A 19365-nucleotide genomic window follows, 5' to 3' on the forward strand; every position below is an offset into this window, starting at 1 on the left:
TAATTGGAGATACAAAATGCATAGAAATTAGAGTGCACTAAACTAAGTTCAACAATTCAGAGAATACCACACAAGAGCCTGGCAGATACCCCTTTTTGCTTCCAGTGTCAACTATAATTCGTAAGTAGCTTTGGTAAATTGACCACATCTAATCCCACTCTGACAAGACAAAACATCTCCCTGTAAAGGTATGCTTAGTACGCCTTTAAAAATATAGAACTTGTTTTTATAACCTTTTTACTAGTCCACAAAACCCAGCTAATTAGAAATATAACTCCCGTCCATTTTGGAAGCAACCAACCCCACTGAAGGACTTGGGTCATTTAAAATCAGTAACCTAAACTAGACAACAGGGTAACTATTAGGATGCCAAACATTTTAAATCTGTAGTAATGAAGAGTGTCAATCTGGGCTGAATATGTCTCAGCACAAACAAATCACGTTTTCCAAGCCAGGATACAAGGGAAAAACAGGCCCCAATAGCATTACGAGGTTAATAATAACCAAAGATATCCTAAGGCAGAAAAACTGCCTGTTACCGGGGTCTTTTTCGTTTCCTAACATCCCACTAAAGAGGTGGCTGTTTCAGGCAAACTGGTTATGGCATCAGTTTACAAGGCAATCTGGGTACTCACAAAAGATGAAAAAACTCGATAAATTTGGAATTTGTGCCCCATTATGGGAAATGCTTTGCACATAGTACGGACTAATGAACAGTTCTTGAACTCAATTGAGAACACAGTGATAAAGACAGTCGGTGCTCCAGTGCAATATACCCAAGGGGGTTTGAGCAGCGAGGTCAAGCTCCCCCACATGCTTTTGATTGTTGAAAGTACCCAAGGCTCCACTGGGCAAAGACATGAGTATTAATTAAAATGCCTTCGAAAATCCAGAAGAGGAGGACAAAGTAAGAAAAGCAACTAGAGCAGTTGACAAAGGGGCTAGGAGTGGAGAAGAAAACAGGGCGGAAGGCCGACGAGTGGAGATTCCGTCCCAGAGATACACGGGGAGCCGGCAGGACCAATCGCCCACCTCTCCCCAAAAGATTAATTCTTTGCACTTAAACTGAAAAGCCCACAAGGAAGGAAATAAAGTAAGGGGCGTGGGCAACTTCGTCCACCCGATCTCTCCTTGCTCAAACCCAGGCCGAGTCCTAGCTTGGGTGAGGGGAGGCCCGGAGGAGATCCTAAGCCTGGAGGGGGAGAGCGCCGAGCGCCGCGCCCCCCCCACTCCCGGCCTTCTCCTCAGGCGCAGGGTTATAAAGAGGGAGGAAGAGGGAGCCCTACCTCAGGCCCGGCCCAGACCGCGCTCGCTCTCTCGCGCTCTCTCCACCCCCCAGGCCCGAGCCGCATGGCCCCCCCCCCCCCGGCCACCCCGCGCCCCGCCCGGCCACGCTCCCAAATCTAGGCCCCGGCTCCGGCGCGGCCCAGTAGGCCGCAAGCCCGACCATAAACAAAACCCCGGCGGCTGGCCCAGAGTGGCGGGGGTGGGGGAGGTGGGGGAGCCTGGGGCCCGCGCGACTAAGGGGGGGCACAGCGCGCGGAGGGGGGAGGGGAAGCCCGCACCGCGCGAGGGGGGGGGGCGGCTGCTGGGAGAAGGGGCCACGGCGGGAGGAGAGAAAGGGTGAAGGGGGAATCGCGGATTTAAAGGGGCCGCGGACAATACCCGGCCCCGCCGCGCTGCCGCTACCACCGCCGCCGCCGCCGCTGCCGCCGCGCTCCCAACTTTACCTCAGTCTCCTCCACACTGACACCCCGGGCCGCGCCGCCCCTGTCACGTGATATAGACTCCCTCTTCTCCTTCCACCCCCCCCTCTTTTTCCTCTCGCGCTCGCTCTCGCGCCTTTCCCCTCCCACTCTCCTTCCTTCCTCCCTTAGCACGTGACACGCAAAGAGGCGCGCGCCCGTCGTCCTGCCACGAGCCACCTTCTCCGGATCTGTGAGTTGGCCTCCTCCGGTCACGTGACCTATTCAAGCCCTCCTTTTCCTCTCTGCTGCGGAGGCCCGCCTTCTTTGCACGCTCTTTCTCCTTCCACCTTGCCGGTGTCACGTGCCAAGGGAGAAGAGGAACTCGTCACGCTTCCCTCCTCCCTTTTTCCCTTTCCCTCCTCAGTTCCCTCCCCCCATCCCAGTCCCCCTTGCTCCCCTCCCCCCCTTCCTTGGCCGCCATGTTTTCTGACCGGGCCCGACTTTGGCTTCCCCCATAAGGAAATGGCCAAGGACTACCAAGGACCCCTGGGGCCGTCGCTACTAAGGAACCCAAGCTAACAAAGCTGGGGGGAAGCCATGGGGTCTAGCAGTAACTGGTTGTCCGGAGTGAATGTCGTGCTGGTGATGGCCTACGGGACCTTGGTGAGAAGACGACCCCCGCCCCACAGGCCCAGCCCGGAGGCCGGCCATTCATCTCCTCCCAGCTCCGCACCCCACCCTCAGTTCCCCTTGTGCGGGCGCCCCCAATCTGCTAACCCGCCCCCCCCCAGGGGAGGGCCCAAGCCTGATTTCCTGGACGCCCGAATTAGGGGGCGAGGGGTGGAAAGCAGCAGCTGGAGCTGCCATGGGGCTCAGCGGGGTCTCCAAGAGCCCCTTTCCAGCCGGTTTCTCGCCCATCTTTCCCTCCAGGTATTTGTGCTGTTGTTCATTTTTGTGAAGAGGCAGATCATGCGTTTTGCTATGAAGTCTCGCCGGGGCCCTCACGTCCCCGTGGGGCACAACGCTCCCAAGGTGGGTCTCAGGAAATTGTTGAAATTCATAATCAGGAGATTTCCGTAAGTGGAAGGGTAGGATTTTCTCCATCTCTGGGGCATTAAACTACTTATGGTCTATCGCCATCCTCGAATTCCGTGTTGTGGAAAGAACTCGGGGCTATTGGGAATAATGATCCCCTGTGGATTTGCCGTCAGTTGGTGTCTTCTGATTCTACCCCTTGCGATTTGTTACCTGAATGCCAGTGTTGTGATTCTACATGGTTCGGGTCTCTGGGTGTTGGAGAATTCAGGTCCTGCTTCTTCCTGGGTCCTTTTTTCCCAGATAACAGCAGTCGAAGAATTTTTATTTGCTCCCTGTTCCTGACACTGTCGTTTCTGCCATTTCCAAGTTGGTGGGAGGTAAACAATAAGCTAAACCATAAGGGGATACATACTCCAAGGTGATGTCTCTTCTCTTTTCCATGGGAGCAGGATTTGAAGGAAGAGATTGACATCAGACTATCCAAGGTCCAGGATGTAAAGTATGAACCCCAGCTTCTTGAAGAGGATGATGCCAGACTTTTGCAGCTGGAGACACCAGGAAATCAACGTAAGGACGAGTTTTCCACCTTGGGGATAAGTCAGTTTGTAAAGCTAAGTGTTCAGGGTTTCTTTATTTTCCAGGAGTTGAGAGAGATGCTAGAAAACCATCATTTTAGTTACTTTCTGTATAGCTAATCTGAGAAAGTAGGCTTAATAGTGAAAGGGTCGTGGTATGAAGGTGGTGGGAGTGCTATTACTGACTCAAGCCATTGTCCTTACAGATTGCTACAACTACCTGTATAGGATGAAAGCATTGGATGCCATTCGTGCCTCTGGTAAGGGTTAGTCAGGTATGGGAAGGTCTTTTCAGGAATTATGATTCTCCAAATAGAGAAGAAACTTAAGACCCACATTATGGGGATAAAAATAAATTCTGTCTCTACTTACTTGGGCATACCTGTGTTAGGAACCCCCTTGAATCTAGAGAATCTGTTTCTTCCCTTGGAAAATTGAGTTGATATGGAAATGAATTCTCTTTAGAGATATTTTCCCAGAGATTTCCTTATTTTTGGATAGGGAGAATGGGAGCAGGGAAATAGTTTGCTAAATTCTTAAAAGGCAGGAAAGATCTGCTTCTATTTCAGCTCTGATTAGGACAGAGGCAGTTAGGTAACTCATTGGTTAGAGCACTGTACCTGGAGTCAGAAAAACCTGAGTTCAAATCCACCCTCAAACACTGACTGATCCTGAGCAGGTCACTTAACCTCTCTCAGTCTTAATTTCCTCTCTAACATAGGAAAAATAATAGCACCTATCTCGTTGGGTGGTTTTGAGGATCAAATGAGATGTTTGTAAACCTTTTTGCAAAACTTATAAAGAGCTATATAAATGCTTATTTTTATTTTTTTGGTTTTTGATGTTTTTTGGTGAGGAAATTGGGGTTAAGTGACTTGCCCAGGGTCACACAGCTAGTAAGTGTTAAGTGTCTGAGGCTGGATTTGAACTCTGGTCCTCCCGAATCCAGGGCCAGTGCTCTATCCACTGCGCCACCTAGCTGCCCCTTATTTTTATTTTTTAACTTGTGTGTTCTATGACTTTAAGGATTCGTACAATGTTATTGCTAGAAAGGAATAAACTTCTAGTCTTAGCACTTATTTTACAGATAAGGAAACACAGATTTAGAAATGTGGAGTGACTAGCTAGTGAGTGATAAAATCTAGGTCTCTTGACTCTTAGTCTACTATTCACCCATCATCTTAGCTGCCTTCTTTGGAAATAGAAGCACAGGATCCTTAAGGATAGGCAGTCCAAGGTAAGATCTATCCAAGAGAAATGAGGAAAGGAAAACTAAGACATAAGAGAAATGTTTGCAGGGGAAGGAGTTCTAGAGTTCAGAAGTAGACAGTGGGGTTGGGGGGGTGGGGGACAAAGAAAGAACAGATATCCCAAAGCATTAGGTTTCAGCCCCCAACTTGAATTCTAAGTCCTGTGATCCCCATACCTATTCTAGCTGAAAGGTGATCGGAAGACCAGGTATAGGAAGAAAGAGATAGAACCAAAGCTGTAGCAGGTTTATCCATGCATACCCACTAAAAATACTCATAGAATTTTAAAGGGCCTGTGATGTTGAGGAATAGGTTGTCCTATTCACATAAGCCACCATTTGCTACCATTACCAGTTGTTGAGGCCTGGATATCTGGTTTCTATCGTTCCCTCCAAAATTCCCTAATTTGAAGAATTAATCAAGATAACTTGGAAGTATAGGGCATTTCTTGACAGGAAGTGCATGAAAAAATATTTTCATGATGTTCTTACCTCTTCAGAGATCCCATTCCATTCAGAAGGCCGGCATCCTCGTTCCCTGATGGGCAAGAACTTCCGATCCTATCTGCTGGAGCTTCGAAACACAAGTACCCCCTTTAAGGGTGTCCGAAAAGCTCTCATTGATACCCTGCTAGATGGCTATGAGACAGCTAGATATGGAACTGGCGTAAGTCAGTTGATCTATTTGCTGCTTCCAGATATTTTATTTCAAGTGAGAATGATAGGGAATAGTATGTAAAAAGAGCCTTACCCTCTTTTTTCTTCTCAGGTCTTTGGCCAGGCTGAATATCTACACTATCAGGAAGCACTGAGTGAACTGGCTGCCGCGTGAGTGTGGGTAAACATGTCAAAGTGGAGCTGGTTGTGGGGTCTCTTCCCCCTTTTTAAAATCTATATTAGATGACTCAATAATACTGAACTGATACTAGGATGGGACCATCACCAGAAAATAAAGCAGGCAAAATGCCTGCAATGCCAGGCAACTCAGAGTTGTATTTTTATATATTATAACTTATCTGATATACACAATGGAACTGGAAAGCACCTTAGTAATCATCTGGTGTAACCCCTTCATTTGACAGATAAGTAAACTGAGGGCCAGAAAACAAAAGTGACTGAACCAAATGTATTTAGTAAGCGCTAAGATTCAAACCCAGATCTTTCCATTTCCAAAGTTCCAAAGTCAATGTTTTTCTATTACTCCAAACTGCTCCTCTCTTCCTTCTTCTTATCTCATCTCAGAGGAAAAGCTATTTTGCAAGCTAAGGAAAAATTCCCCCCATCTTGGCACACGAACCTTTATTTGAATTAAGTCCAGTAGAATTCCTGATCCCCCAGGACCCTTACTGTTAGTGCTATGTCCTTTTTAGTCTTACATGTCTTATATTCCTTTTTTTTTTTTTTTTTTTTTTTTGGTGGAGCAGTGAAGATTAAGTGACTTGCCCGGGGTAACACAGCTAGTATGTGCTAAGTGTCTGAGGCCCAATTTGAACTCAGGTCCTCCTGAATCCAGGGCCAGTGCTTTATCCACTGTGCCACCTAGCTGCCCCCTCCTTTTTAGTCTTATAATAGTAACTTAAGTAGCTGCTATCTTTGTGTCTTATCTGGCAGTAGCAACTACATTAGACCCTTAAGCAAAAGCATTGTAGTTAAGTTTTGTTTTGGTTTGGTTTTTTTGCGGGGCAATGGGGGTTAAGTGACTTGCCCAGGGTCACACAGCTAATAAGTGTTAAGTGTCTGAGGCCGGATTTGAACTCAGGTCCTCCTGAATCCAAGGCTGGTGCTCTATCCACTGTGCCACCTAGCTGCCCCTGTAGTTAAGTTTTGATAAAGAAAAGGGAACCCCAAAGTTTGGTTAGTCCTTCTTAATTGGTTTGGAATATGTTGTCTTCCCCCATAAACCTTAGATTTAGTTTCATTATGTTAGACTTATGCAAACATTCAAATGAAAAATTCTGAGTGGTAAGGATAAACTACTCTCAGGTTTTTAATTAGCATTGATAATGTAGAGTCAACTATGTAGAGAAATACATTCTGTTCCCTTCTGTCTTAAGATTTAATTTGGGTCTTAAAGGACAGAAATGGGTTGTATGTTTCCTAAGTCCTCCTCTTTTTGTCTCTTGAAAAGAATTCTGTTCGTTAAAAACATATAGAGGGGCAGCTAGGTGGTACAGTGGATAGAGCACCGGCCCTGGAGTCAGGAGGACCTGAGTTCAAATTCTGCCTCAGACACTTGACACTTACTAGCTGTGTGACCCTGGGCAAGTCACTTAAACCCAATTGCCTCACCTAAAACAAAACCAAAAAACATATAGAACACTTAGAGCTGTCACAAAAATCAAACTGCAAGTTCAGCAGAAATCAGCAAACCTATAAAATTCATTCTCTTAAGCCTATTGTTTCTAGTTTTGTATTGTTTCTGTAAACTTTCTGGTGAAGGGACTCTTGGATGTGCTTGCTGCAGACAGACATTATTTTTTGTTTTTTTGTGGGGCAATGGGGGTTAAGTGACTTGCCCAGGGTCACAGCTAGTAAGTGTTAAGTGTCTGAGGCCATATTTGAACTCAGGTACTCCTGAATCCAGGGCTGGTGCTTTATCCACTGCGCCACCTAGCCGCCCCAAGACAGACATTATTAAGTGGAAAGAGAACTGGATTTGGATTCAATAGTACATGGGTTTACTATATAAGTTATCTTGGACAAATCACTTTTTCCTGGGCTTTATCTGTAAAATGAAGGGGGTGGTCTAGAATCTAGATGACCCAAAGATATCCCTTATGACCCTCAGACCATTAACATTAAGTGCCTCCTGTGTGCTGGCCATTAATAAGCACTAGAAAGGCAATACAAAGACAAAAGTGGAAGTGTCCCCAAAGAGTTTAACATTCTAAAGGAAAGACAGCATTTACATAAAGAATATGGGCAAAATGTAAGATAATTTTGGGAAGGAGAGGGGCTAGCATAGCTTGGAGGCAGCTAGAAAAGCTTCACCTGAAAAGAATACTGTAATTGAATTGAGTTTTGAAGGAAACCAGAAATTCTAAGAGGATGAGCATTCCACCTCTGGGAATAGCTAATGCAGCACAGACTTGGGATGGTGGAGTGTCAAGCCTAGTCTGGATGTACCATATGGGGGGGGCGGGGAGACGGAGATGTCTTCTGAAGACTAGAAAGGTAGAATGCTTGAGATCTTCATGATTTGAAAGGGGAAAGGAGTGGTTGGTACTAAGCTTTATAATAACTAAAAATTTGGCAAGGGTATATTAGAAAAAGAAATGCTCTTTCTCAAAATCAGGTTGAATTTTAGCAACTGGTGTATATTTAGCAACTGCTAGGAACTTGTGCACAGACCATTGGTTCATATTTAGAGTCAATGAGCCCTGACCTATGATCTTTCTCTTCTCTTGTATTGGTCATAATTTATTCTATCCTTTGATGCTTTAGTGTCAAAGCCCGTGGTGGGAGTTCCCAGCGGCAGCACCAGTCAGCAGCTAAGGATCTAACGCAGTCTCCTGAAGTTTCCTCCCCAACAACTATCCAAGTCACCTATCTGCCCTCCAGCCAAAAGAGTAAAAGAGCCAAGCACTTCCTAGAGCTGAAGAGTTTTAAGGATAACTACAACACACTAGAGAGCACTCTCTGACTGCATTTGGGGATAGCCATGGCCAACATGGCTCCAGTAGGAGAATCCAGTCTCAGTACCCAGGGACTTCTCCAGGGCAGGAGACACAGCAGCACTAAACAGCATTGGTATCATTATGTCCTCCCTTAGCTTATCCCTCTGGTCTGCTGCAGAACTTCAGCTCCTCGAGGCCCTCTTTCCCTCTCCAGTAGCATTTTTATGGAGTTGAATCCACTTATTTTCCCTCCGTCTGTGTCAGTTCCTCCCTACCCCAAACTTGTTTTGATCATGGTTATTTTTTGACCTCTCCCAAAGTCAGTTTTATCCTAAATAGGTTAGTGGGGGCAGGGGAGGGGGCACTTAATGATGTTAGAAATGGAAACCACAGAACCCCTGTCTTAACCACTTGGGTGGGAACTCTAGCACATGAACATGTCATTTAAAGTTGTGGAGAGAAAAGGGCAGATGGGAGCTAGGGGGTTGTACTTAAACCAAGCCCTGTTGAGATTTGTGTTGTGTTTAGTGCACTGCCTTGCCCTTCTCTTCAAATACTGTAGATCAAGATGTGACTGAGGGGAACTGTTGTGATATAAGCACTAATTCCATATTCCCCCGATAAGTCACTGCACTGATCTGACTTTATAAATCGGTTATTTAATAAAAACAACTTTAAAAATATGCATATTGTTACTGTTCTTTACTGATTTCTGCTATGTATCTGGAGTAGATTGGGAGGGTGTGGGTGTGTGCCTGCCTATGTGTGCATGTGCACACAACTATCAGGGCATGATGGGCCCGATTCCCCTGAAATTATAGTTATGAGCTGCCTCTGGAGCCCAGCAAAAGAGGTCCTGGATTTGAGCCTGCAACTCTTACTAAGTGGTGGGGGTCACTATTAGAAGGCTAAGGAACTAGGATTCCCTTTCAGGTCTCCCAGGCAACAAGCCACTTGACCAATCAGGGCCTAGGCCTAGGGCATAATTGGAGGCATGCCTAGTAACCAGGGTGATTGGGATCATTGAGCGGACAAAACAGGAAGAGCAACAGTCAAGAATGTCCACCCACTCTACTAAACCTGTGGCAAACCCTCGGGTATCCCTGTCCCTGGATGAGGTCATAAAGATAGAAGAGGTATGGCAGGGATTAAGCTTGATTGGAAGAACTTTTGATGGGGTTACTCAGACCTGTACCCCCAGAATGAGCATGGTGAAGTAGCAAAAAAGGGCTTTATAAGCTCTCCACCCCCCAATAGGATGTTGCTTTCCATGTAAGTGTTGAAATATTTTGAATAGTGTATTGCCAGCCATTACCTGTCCTGTTTCTGATGGGGTGAGTGGATGGGAAAAGGTTTCCTACTGTAATGATTGGAATGACGCCACCTGCTGGAGATTTACTGTAGAAAAGCTCCGCCATGAGGTGAAGGTCTCAAGTCAAGAACAGTGAATAGGGTGCTGGGGTGAAGGGTTTGGTGACTGGGCTGACCAGGTATATTTATTTTCTTTGCAGAGTTACAAGAGGATAGTAGCATTTGAGAAGGCCGTTGAGAGGTAATTTCCTGAGTCCCCCGTCCCCTGACTCCTCTGGGTCTCCATCCTCAATATCATAAGATAGTTCTAAGGTTCAGAGGAAGGCAAGAATTAGCTTTGCTTCACATAACAAATGTATATATACACCTGTGCCCTAATGCCCCCCAGATTAGAGTACAGTGCCCAACTTTCCCCTTCTTCCTATGTCTCTCCCACAATACCCTGAATGTAAATGGGGGGTGGTCAATAAGGGGAAACCTCTATTGAGATCTCAGTCTATGCCCAGCAGCATAATAAACACGAGAGGTTGCAGAGAGATATTAGTACAGTTGAACTTACTTTAGAAGTATTTAGGAAACAAGAAATTCTAGATAACAGAGCTGCCTAATGGAAATTTTCCTCACTCAAATCCATATAAAATCTCCTGGGACAGTTGGAAAAACACAGTAGTGCGGTGCGTATGGCAGGCAACAATGAACCAGAGGAGGAACCCATATGCCATCCTCAGGATGCAAGACATCATGGATCAGGAGATGGCACTGGCCAACAAGCAGCTGCTGACTGTGAGTGGGTCAAACCCACTATCAGGATTCCCAGGGCTATCTATGGTCTCTGCCGGAACCACTTTGCTAGCTAGCAATTAGCTACTTTTCACACGTCCTCATTTTCACCAGAGCCTTTTCATTCTAAGTACCAGAGCTTTAGATTCAACAATCGAATCCTACCTATGCTGTGGATTTTGATATCCAAAAGGACTAACAGTCAGATTCTCCAGTGCCTGGCATGATGACTGTAACATAGTAGGCTCTTAATAAATGTTCGTTGATTGATTGATTCTTTGCCCTTTTTCCCTTTGTGCTTCTCTAGCTGCCTAGACTCAATGTATGTCAAGTTGCCCTTATTTCTATCTCCCTAGTGTCCCTTAATCCCTGCTCTACCATATTGGTTTCACCCACCTCCAGGAAATGTGTTGTGCTCCATGCCCATTTGTGTGACGTGTATACTATTGTTCCTGTCCTAGCTACCTCCTGTCCCCTATGTCCAGATTCAAAAACCAAAACCAAATCCAAGAGCTAGGCAACCTGCCAAGGGTAGAGGTGGTGGGTGGGTGCCAGAAAGCAAAAGTCCACACTTTATTTTGTCCCTCCCTCTCCCAGGTTCGGCAGGCTGCATTAAGTCAGCTGTTTGAAAAGGAGCATCAACAGTACCAGCAGGAGCTAAATCAGATGGGCAAATCCTTCTATGTGGAAAGACTCTGAAGGCATCAGAGGCACTGTCCCTTTTTCTCTAACAGTTCATACTTCCAGGGCTCCCCAAGACTTATAAATTTCTCCCTAGGATAAGTCTGGATCAGGCTACTTGCCTAGAGCCAGGTTGTTCATTTCTCATCTGTAACTTTATTTTTTGGTAATGATGATGTATTAAAAAGGCTGATGGGAGAAGAGTGACCTCTTGTGATCAATTCAGGGACTGTAATTCTGTTGAATGTTTATTAACTGGGTGGGAAAGAGGAGAGTTTGATGCAAACTATGATTCCTGTTGTTAATGGTTTAAATATGGCTCAGCCACCTACCAGCTGGCTCACTACTTTAAGCTCAGCCCTTAGGGCCCACCCTTCGGATCTGTGTCAAAACTTGTTTTGACTCTCAGTGATTTGTCTTTTCCCCCTCTCCAAACTCCTGTCACATTTCTCTTCCACAAGCCTTTTTCTGTTTAAACACATTCCTTTAGTGGCTGATACTCATTTTCAAGTCTTTTCTCACTGATTCACCTATGTTTACTATATTTCCTTATGTATCAATGCCCCAGTGAAGGCTTTACTTCAATATGGGCCTCTGGCATGGGAACACTGCTACTACTGCCATTGGGGGAATATCTCATCAATGTCCCTAACCTTTCACTGAAGCCCCATTATTAAAAGGCTATGAGATGGAGTGAAAAGATCACTGGATTTGAAGTCAGGAAAGACCCAGGTTTAAATTGCGAATCTAATACTTACTGTGTAACTATCAACAAGTCATTCAAACTCTATTAGCCTCAGTCTCCTCTTTTGTTATGGGAATAATATTTGCGCAGTTTCATAGAATTGTTGAAAGTTTTAAAATGTTTAAAGCTCTATCTATAGAAATATGAGCTATTAATACTACTTCCACCACTGCCACTGACCATCTTCTTGTCCACTCTCCCCAGGATTTCCTGCTTCTACCAAGCACTCGTGTACCCAAACCCCCATTCCCACTGTGGGAGTACAAAACCCCAAATTTACCAGTCACCACCACTCTCGCCAGCAAACAATTATCTGCTGCTAAAGACTTGGGCTTTGAGATAGAGGAGTCTGTCTTATTGCAGGGCAAAAACTCTGTAAACCAGTGGTTCTCAAAATATTATCCAGGGACACCAAGGGTCCCTCAGACCCTTTCATCAGGACCATGAGGTCAAAACTATTTTCATAATGATATGTTTTAATTTCTTATATGGTTAATACTGATAGGTATAATCCATATAAAAGTTCTTTGGGGAAAAGGTCCTCAATAATTCATAGAGTATAAAGGGGTTCTGAGACAAAAAGTTTGAGAACTGTTGCTTTAGTAAGCCATGGGCAGGAGCTTTGATGTAATCTCTATGTATCCCTAGCACTGTGTTCTCCACATAAGAAGTGTTCAGTAAATGTTTGAGGGAGAGCTTGGTAGATGGTAATACTTCAAGTCTTGAAATAAGATGTATTTTAATGTCTGGAAACTTAGAATTCTAAAAATATGCTTCCTTAGAAACATTGTTATAAATATCAGTTCATTTCTATCAAACTAGATTCTAGTTGGAGGTGGGTGTGTCCACACCTATGATTTCATTGGTGTAGAAAACTAACCCCTATTTGGGAAGTTTCCTTGAATAGATATCAGCAAGTATTTGGCAACTTAAATTTTGTTTAAAATCATAAAATTTCTTTTTACTTAAATCTTATTTAAATTGGCTTTAAAAAGCCAATGTGTGTCAGGGACAATAACTGAACACAAGTGTTTGAGTCTGAGGCTAGCTCAACATCTAATTGGCCACACAGCCTCTTAGTTGGTTGAACAGGCTTTTGCAGACTGGTATAGAAACCTAACCTTCGATCACATTGTTTCTAAAGGGAAATGAACTCCAAATTGACACAAATAAAACAAACTTTTGAAATACAGTTCATTCAAAAAGAGATTTCTATGCTCCTTTCTATATGCTCCTGAAACTCCTTCAGGCTGCATCAAAATTATATGCTGTTTATTTGTTCCCCGTATTTTTTCAACAGCTCCCTTTCCTCTCTGTTGCTAAATTGGGTGGAACTCTTGCCTGGGTACACATTTTCTAGTCTGAGATTCAGTTCTGATAATCCCTTTGGAAGCAGGGAATGTTTCATTTTTGGTTTTGTATCCCCATATCTATCATGGTGCCTTGCACATGCCTGGTAGTTACTATTTAATGTTTATGGCATGCTCAAGACATATGTAACATACACATGAGTTCTTTTAGTGTACAGTAAAAACAGGTTAAAATACAATCCACAATAAAGGGAAAGGGCTATTTCTTTGAAGTCTAGTTATCCTTGGAGCAAAGGTAGTAATTGCAAGTGGGGATTATCCCTCATTGAGAATTCCCTGGCTTCAACTGGATGGATATTCTCATACATGTACATACTATAGTTGCAAATATATTTATATCCCCAAAAATTATGTCTGAGGCTCAATTTGTACAAAATTCCCACATATGTGACCTTGCTTAACACCATCTTCTTTTGTGGTTTAAGGAAGAGGAATCTCTCTCTGCACTTTTCTGGGCTCCCAGTTTTCTTGATTCGGCATCTTTCTGTAACTCAAATTCCCATGTTCTCTGCTTCTTGCTGGTGCCCAGTACCCCCATTCAGCTCTGCTGTAACTTTCCACCCAGATTCTTGAGGCTTGTTATCTAGAAGCACAGAATGCTGGAGCCGAAGGGGCCTTCTGGATTACAGCACACTCATTTTATAGATGAAGGAACAGGCACAAAGAAGTGACTTATTTAAGGTTACATAGTAAGGAATATAGCCAGAACCCAGGCCCCTTCTAACTACAAATCTAGTGCTGTACCAAATGTCTTTATTCCTCTGTTTCTCCTACTCTAAAGTATATCCATCTCTTCATCACACTAAACTCTTTCTTCATCTCAGAATCCCATAATTTCAGAGTTGAAAGGGATCTTGACAGTCTTCTAGTGCAACTCATATTGAATAAGAATTTTACAAAAACCCAAAGTAGTTAACTAGCCTCTGTGTGAAGACCTCTTAAGAGGGGGAACACACTGCTTTCCAAAGCAGGGAGTTTACTGGATTATATCAAGCCTAAATATGCCTCTTTGCAGTTTACTTTTGCTCTCTGGGACAGAGAAGAACAAGATTGAGCCCTCTTCCACAAGACAACAACTACATCATGTCTCCCCTGAATCTTTTCTTCTCCAGGCTTAACATCCAGAGTTATTTCAACCAGTTCTCATATGGCTCAAATCCGAGGGGGCTCTTCACCAACCGGGTTGCTCTCCATTTGATCATTGTTCTCACAGATATGTAGAACCAGATTTGTTCATTAAATTGTGAGCTCCTTGAGGGGAGGGTCTGTCCTTTGCCTTTCTTTGTAGCCCCAGAGCTTAGCATAGTACCCAGCCCAGCAAAAGGTGCTTGATAAATGTTTATTGACAACATAATACTCCTGATGCCGTTTGACTAGGGCAGACCACAGCAGGACTATCATCTCCTTTCTTGGAAGCTTTACCCTTCTTGATGTAGCCCAAAATAGCATTAGGGTTTTCTGGCTGCATATCACTCTGTTGATTCACATTGAGCTTGCAATCCACTTAAAACCCCCTGATCCTTTTCAAACTGCTACCTCCCTTCCCTCCCCACCCCCCCCCCATCTTATATTTTCTGAACCCAAGAGCAAGAATTTATACATATCACAGTACAATTTCATCTTATTCAATGTGGCCCAGTTCTCTAGCCTGAGAATTTCTTCTTGTACTCTGTATCATCCAGTATGATGGCTAACCCTCCTCCCAGCTTTAGTGGGAGGACATAAGTGTCATCTGCCAATTTGATAAGGACAGAATCTCGGCCTTTATCCAAGTCATTGATAAAAAATGTTGCCTAGGACAAGGCCAAGTTACAGATACCTAGGAGATGCTATTGGAGGACTCTCTGCAAGCTCTTATCAAACAATTTGGGTCTGACCTGTCAAGCAGTCGTGAATTTAGCTGTTATCATCTATATTTCCCTAGTCTTCTGTCCATCTTTCAACCCTTCCTGCTCCCCCAGGTCTGACTTTTCTCTTCCCCCTTGTTCTTCCCGTCATGCACTAGTCCTCAAGACCCATCCCTATTCCTAATAATAGATCCCCCTTCCCTCCTATTTCTGCCTTCTGTCTCCCTCTATCATCTGTAGTCTGTTGATCCCTGCCCCCTGCCATAACATCCGCTTCCCTCTCCATTTCTCTGACTTGGTTTCCCTAGCCACATATTACCCTTTGCTTATTATAATCTCTGACCTTGGACTCCCCCTGCCTCAGGGCTTGTCATTGCTGGGCTGGCTCTGCTATTGGCAGTCCTGTCCCCCACTGAGCCTGCCTTTCCAGCCCTACTGTCTGCTCCCATTACATCAGCAGAATCATTCACTCTTAACTCCTACTTTCTGATATTGGTGTCAAGCATGCTGAGCTCCCCTGGGGTCAGAAAGACTGTCTACATCATTTGTAGGGCTGACATGAAAATAGTCCAGAGAGAAGGGCTGAAGAGATTTCATGTCATGGTCACGTCCCACTCCTGCCTGTCTCCTATAGATATTCCTGTACCCCCAGAAACCCAGTCTCTTCATCTACATCAATATTCCCAGGCCTACTTCTTTTCCTGCAGTGTTCTTCAGTCCTTGGTTCCTCACATACTCTCTTAAATCCCTTTCTCCCCTCTGTAAACACCCTCTTTTTCCTATTTCCTCCAGTTTTTTTTTCTTGTGGGGCAATGGGGGTTAAGTGACTTGCCCAGGGTCACACAGCTAGTAAGTGTCAAGTGTCTGAGGCTGGCTTTGAACTCAGGAACTCCTGAATCCAGGGCCGGTGCTTTATCCACTGCGCCACCTAGCTGCCCCCTCAGTTTTTGATCATCTTTCTCATCCCCTACACAACCAAGTTAAGTCTACATCGAGAGCATGGACTTTGTATGGTCTCTTTTCACCAGAAACAACAGTTTAGTATCTGGGTTTGGGCAAGGTTGATGAAGTAAACAAGAGTGTACTTGGTGATGTGGAGAAAGGCAGTATCAGTAGGGAAAGAGAGCAAAGATGATATGAATAATTATGAAGGTATAATCACCACAAGAACTCTGAGATCTAGATGCCATAAGCTGTTCTTTTCTCTAAAGGGCATGAACCACAAGGTTGATAGGAATTGACAGGCAACAAGGGACAAACCATCGATCTGGTCCAAGGACAGAGTGTTATTGAGAGGCAGGGGGGAGTCTATACTAGTGGGAACAGGGACACATGGGGCAGGCCTGCCTGGGGGCTGAAGTTATGTCACCAAGTCCCCCCACCCACCCCTAGAACTTACCAATAGTTATAACCCTGAGCTTTGGTCACAGCTGCCAGAAGCATCCTGTCCTCTGCCTCAGGAAGATTCTATTCCTCACCTACACAGTCAACCCCTATTTGAAACCAGCTGAGCCAATGGTAAACTGGGATCTCTACAGAAGAACTGCCAAAGCGAAGCATAGATCTTTGCAAGGAAGGAATCCTAGAGGAAAAAAGGGGGGGCAGTCCAGACCCTTGGATTTCCTACAAGGGTACAAGGGTAAAGTCCCAAAGAAGAAGGGGAGCATGGATCCCAGCCCTTTTCATCAACCACAACTGGCTTTTTCAGTTCTGCTCATATGGCCTCCAGGATGAGTCAGGAAGGGGAGGCTGTAAGTTATCTGCAACCTGGGAGTCTATGATCCCACCCCACTAGGAATTCTGGGGTGAGTGAGGGGAAATTAGGGGCTAGAAATTTTTAAAAGATTGGGTTACTTTTGTTATAGGCACCTGGGGAACAAATGGAATAAAAGTGACTTGCCTGAGTGGCACAGAGAAGGAAAGGGTTGGAAAATGGGGCAAGATGGGGAAAGGAGGTAAGCATTGCCTGGAAGGTGTGTCTATACTAGCCAGGGCATGAGGTTAAGCAAGTAGAAATCAGTGGAATATAATTGGTCATTTAAAAAAAAATAGAATTAGTCAGGTGTTTGTGGGGTTGATCTCAATAGTCTTATGGGGTGTGAATGGGAAAGTTCCATTAAGAAATATCTATTAGAACTTGTGTTCCATTTTGGAGGCCCAAAGGGCTTAAAGTTAGGGGAAGCAGAGCCAAGGTGATAAGTTGTTGACATTGCTGATCCATCACGTATCTTGGACATAAGAGTAGGAGAATCTCTGGCCTGAGTTGCTAAGAGTAGTACATGGACATGAAACCTGTCCAGGCATGTTTTCCTAGCCAATCTAACCAGCCATTGTGAAAGTCAAGGGCATTGGGAGGACAGGAGTCCAGATTGGGAAGGCATTGAGGGAAAATGAGTAAGAGGGAGTATGGGAAATGAGAAAAGGGCAGGGGCTAGTACTGATCTATAATCCATCCTCTCAACTGGCCATGCTTGGGCCTTTAAGTTTTCACTTCTGCCTATACCCTGTAATATAAAACAAGGAGGGATGCCAAGAGCCTTCTCTTCTGATAGCCTTACCTCTGCCCAGGCTCCCTGCTTCTGTGTGATATGTTTGATATTAGGTTGTTTGATCGGGAATCAACTAAATGTCAAACATATTCTTACAGCGGTTGGGTGATTCAGCATCACTATGACTTCTCCCTTTCTTCCATTTCTTCTCTTTGCCCTCAACCCCTTCTTTGGAAACAGCTATAGTCTAAGGGGTTCTATGACATGATCTGGGGTAAAGCGGAGTGGTGACGGAGATGTGAAAACTGAAATTTTGGGATCTAGTCCTGTTAATTGGTCCTTATGCTAGAAAAGACTTCTTTTCTTCATCTTCTCAGATCTGACTTCCCTATTCCTCTCCATCTCCTCCTGTCCTCATCCTTTCCCCAGTCCTTATTCAGATCCTTGCTCAACACCCATTATTTCCTGGTCCTGAACTTTCCTATTTTCTTTGTTTTCAGACTTGTCATTGCTAACATTTCTATTTCCATACCCCATAACTGGATTCCTTGGTACCTTTATTGGGGTCTCCTTTCTAAATCAGTTGGTATCTTAGAAGTGTGGTGAATAGAGTGCTGGACAGGGAGACCCCAGTTCAAATCCAGCCTCAGACACTTACTAGTTTGCTGTGAAGTCCTGGGCAAATCACTTATGCTTGTCTACCTGAGTTTCCTCAACTGTAAAATAGGGGATAACAACAGCATCTACCTTACAGGATTGTTGTTGTAAGTATCAAATGAGGTCATATTTATAAAGTGCCTGACATAATAGGTGTTATATAAACAAATGCTTATTGCCTTCCCCTTGGTTTTTTTTTTTTCCTGCCTGTTCTCTGAATGACTAGAAGCTCCCAGGAATGGTTCTCACCTCTGCCTTATGCCCCTAGCCTCCATGCTAACAAGCTAGAAATAAGCATCTGATTATTGCACCAAATTTCACCCATCATAGGTTTTAAGTCCCATATCAGGCCACATGTCACCCACCCTCCTCCCTACTGATGTCCCTGAGAAATGCCCACCTCCCTTTCTGGTACATAAATTGGTGCCAGAGTTCTGGGGTCATTAGCCACCTGTCAGCCACCAGCCTCCAGGGAAAGAATGACTATAGCTGGCCTTGAGTTAATTCAGGAAGGGAGGGGAGAATGAGGAGGGTTAGAGGAGGAGGAAAGAAGGTGATCGACAGGGGGACAACAACCTTGGATGTTCTCTTTGGAGGGCAACAGGAATTCTATTTAAAGATCCAAAAGCACATGTGGAAAATAGGGACTTACATTATGCTCTCTGCTTCTCTACCCCGCCCCTCAAATATCTCCCCATTTTGTCTCCTTAGAATGGCCTCATAGATCCAACTCTGATTCTTCTACCCAGCAGCCACGTTTTCTTAATCCTTATAGTTTGGGAAAGGAAAAATGCAGTCTCTCTTTAATACCCAGGAACCTTTAAAATAGCACAACCATTTTATGATGGGAAGGAATCGTTCATTGGCCTCGCCTTCTTCTACTTGCCAAACTCACTAGATACCAAAACTAAAAGAACAATACTTAGAGGGTTGTAACTAGCACAGTGTTCGGATCAGGTGGGGGTTAACCGTAGGAGGGATAGTCAGAACCCTAATAAAATTTCAAAAACTGGGACCTTCTAGGTACCTGAAATCTATGTCTTTTTCCCTCTTCCAGAGCATTCCATTTTTCTCTTATAACAATTATTCAGTTATCCAAATGAAAGAGAAATTTAAAAATTCATGTTAATAAGTCTGTCCCTCCCCCATTTTCAATTGTCTAAAACCAGCCTTCAGCTGTTCCCAAATTTCTCTAAGTGATGTCAGTCCATCAGCGTGTTCCTCCCCATAAGAGGTCAATTTTAGGGAGGTGGGGATTGAACAGGACCATATTGGGATGGAGGGGTGGAGCTAGCACCCTCAAGATAAAACCTCAGTT

The 19365-nt window shown here is 44.6% G+C and overlaps 3 protein-coding genes across 21 annotated transcripts in view; 2 read left to right on the forward strand and 1 right to left on the reverse strand.

Annotated features, from left to right (window-relative positions):
- UBAP2L (ubiquitin associated protein 2 like) overlaps positions 1-1883 on the reverse strand; it is a 44981-nt gene extending 43098 nt beyond the window's left edge. For 16 of the 17 annotated variants that reach the window (XM_044001540.1, XM_044001545.1, XM_044001544.1 and 13 more), the window contains exon 1: positions 1731-1883. The gene's annotated coding sequence lies outside the window, so the exon portion shown is untranslated. Of the gene's footprint in view, positions 1-1665 lie in introns of all 17 variants that reach the window. The other variant, XM_044001532.1, reaches the window with a different exon arrangement.
- Positions 1884-2120: 237 nt separating this feature from the next.
- On the forward strand, positions 2121-8850 carry C4H1orf43 (chromosome 4 C1orf43 homolog). 3 transcript variants are annotated; one of them, XM_044005335.1, is made up of 7 exons: positions 2121-2351; positions 2619-2720; positions 3176-3293; positions 3508-3561; positions 5051-5217; positions 5320-5388; positions 7995-8133. In XM_044005335.1, the coding sequence occupies exons 1-6, from the start codon at positions 2286-2288 to the stop codon at positions 5380-5382; spliced, it is 570 nt and encodes a 189-aa protein (XP_043861270.1). In that variant the 5' UTR covers positions 2121-2285; the 3' UTR covers positions 5383-5388; positions 7995-8133. The 3 variants fall into 3 exon arrangements, with proteins under 3 accessions (XP_043861270.1, XP_043861268.1, XP_043861269.1); XM_044005333.1 differs by having other exon boundaries at positions 2122-2351; positions 5320-5378; positions 7995-8850; XM_044005334.1 differs by having other exon boundaries at positions 2122-2351; positions 5320-5384; positions 7995-8134.
- A 68-nt stretch (positions 8851-8918) lies between these two features.
- On the forward strand, positions 8919-11546 carry CFAP141 (cilia and flagella associated protein 141). Its single transcript, XM_044005336.1, has 4 exons — positions 8919-9303; positions 9679-9719; positions 10132-10261; positions 10856-11546. The coding sequence occupies exons 1-4, from the start codon at positions 9226-9228 to the stop codon at positions 10955-10957; spliced, it is 351 nt and encodes a 116-aa protein (XP_043861271.1). The 5' UTR covers positions 8919-9225; the 3' UTR covers positions 10958-11546.
- The last annotated feature ends 7819 nt before the right edge of the window (positions 11547-19365 follow it).

Source organism: Dromiciops gliroides, chromosome 4, assembly GCF_019393635.1.
Source record: "Dromiciops gliroides isolate mDroGli1 chromosome 4, mDroGli1.pri, whole genome shotgun sequence".
NCBI classification, from domain to species: Eukaryota; Metazoa; Chordata; class Mammalia; order Microbiotheria; family Microbiotheriidae; genus Dromiciops; species Dromiciops gliroides.

Coding starts and splice junctions, on each gene's coding strand:
- C4H1orf43 (XM_044005333.1), top strand. CDS start 2,286: ATGGGGTCTAGCAGTAACTGGTTGTCCGGAGTGAATGTCGTGCTGGTG. Junction 2,352..2,618: donor TGATGGCCTACGGGACCTTG/GTGAGAAGACGA, acceptor CTTTCCCTCCAG/GTATTTGTGCTGTTGTTCAT. Junction 3,562..5,050: donor GGATGCCATTCGTGCCTCTG/GTAAGGGTTAGT, acceptor TTACCTCTTCAG/AGATCCCATTCCATTCAGAA.
- CFAP141 (XM_044005336.1), top strand. CDS start 9,226: ATGTCCACCCACTCTACTAAACCTGTGGCAAACCCTCGGGTATCCCTG. Junction 9,720..10,131: donor TTTGAGAAGGCCGTTGAGAG/GTAATTTCCTGA, acceptor CTCCTGGGACAG/TTGGAAAAACACAGTAGTGC. Junction 10,262..10,855: donor CCAACAAGCAGCTGCTGACT/GTGAGTGGGTCA, acceptor TCCCTCTCCCAG/GTTCGGCAGGCTGCATTAAG.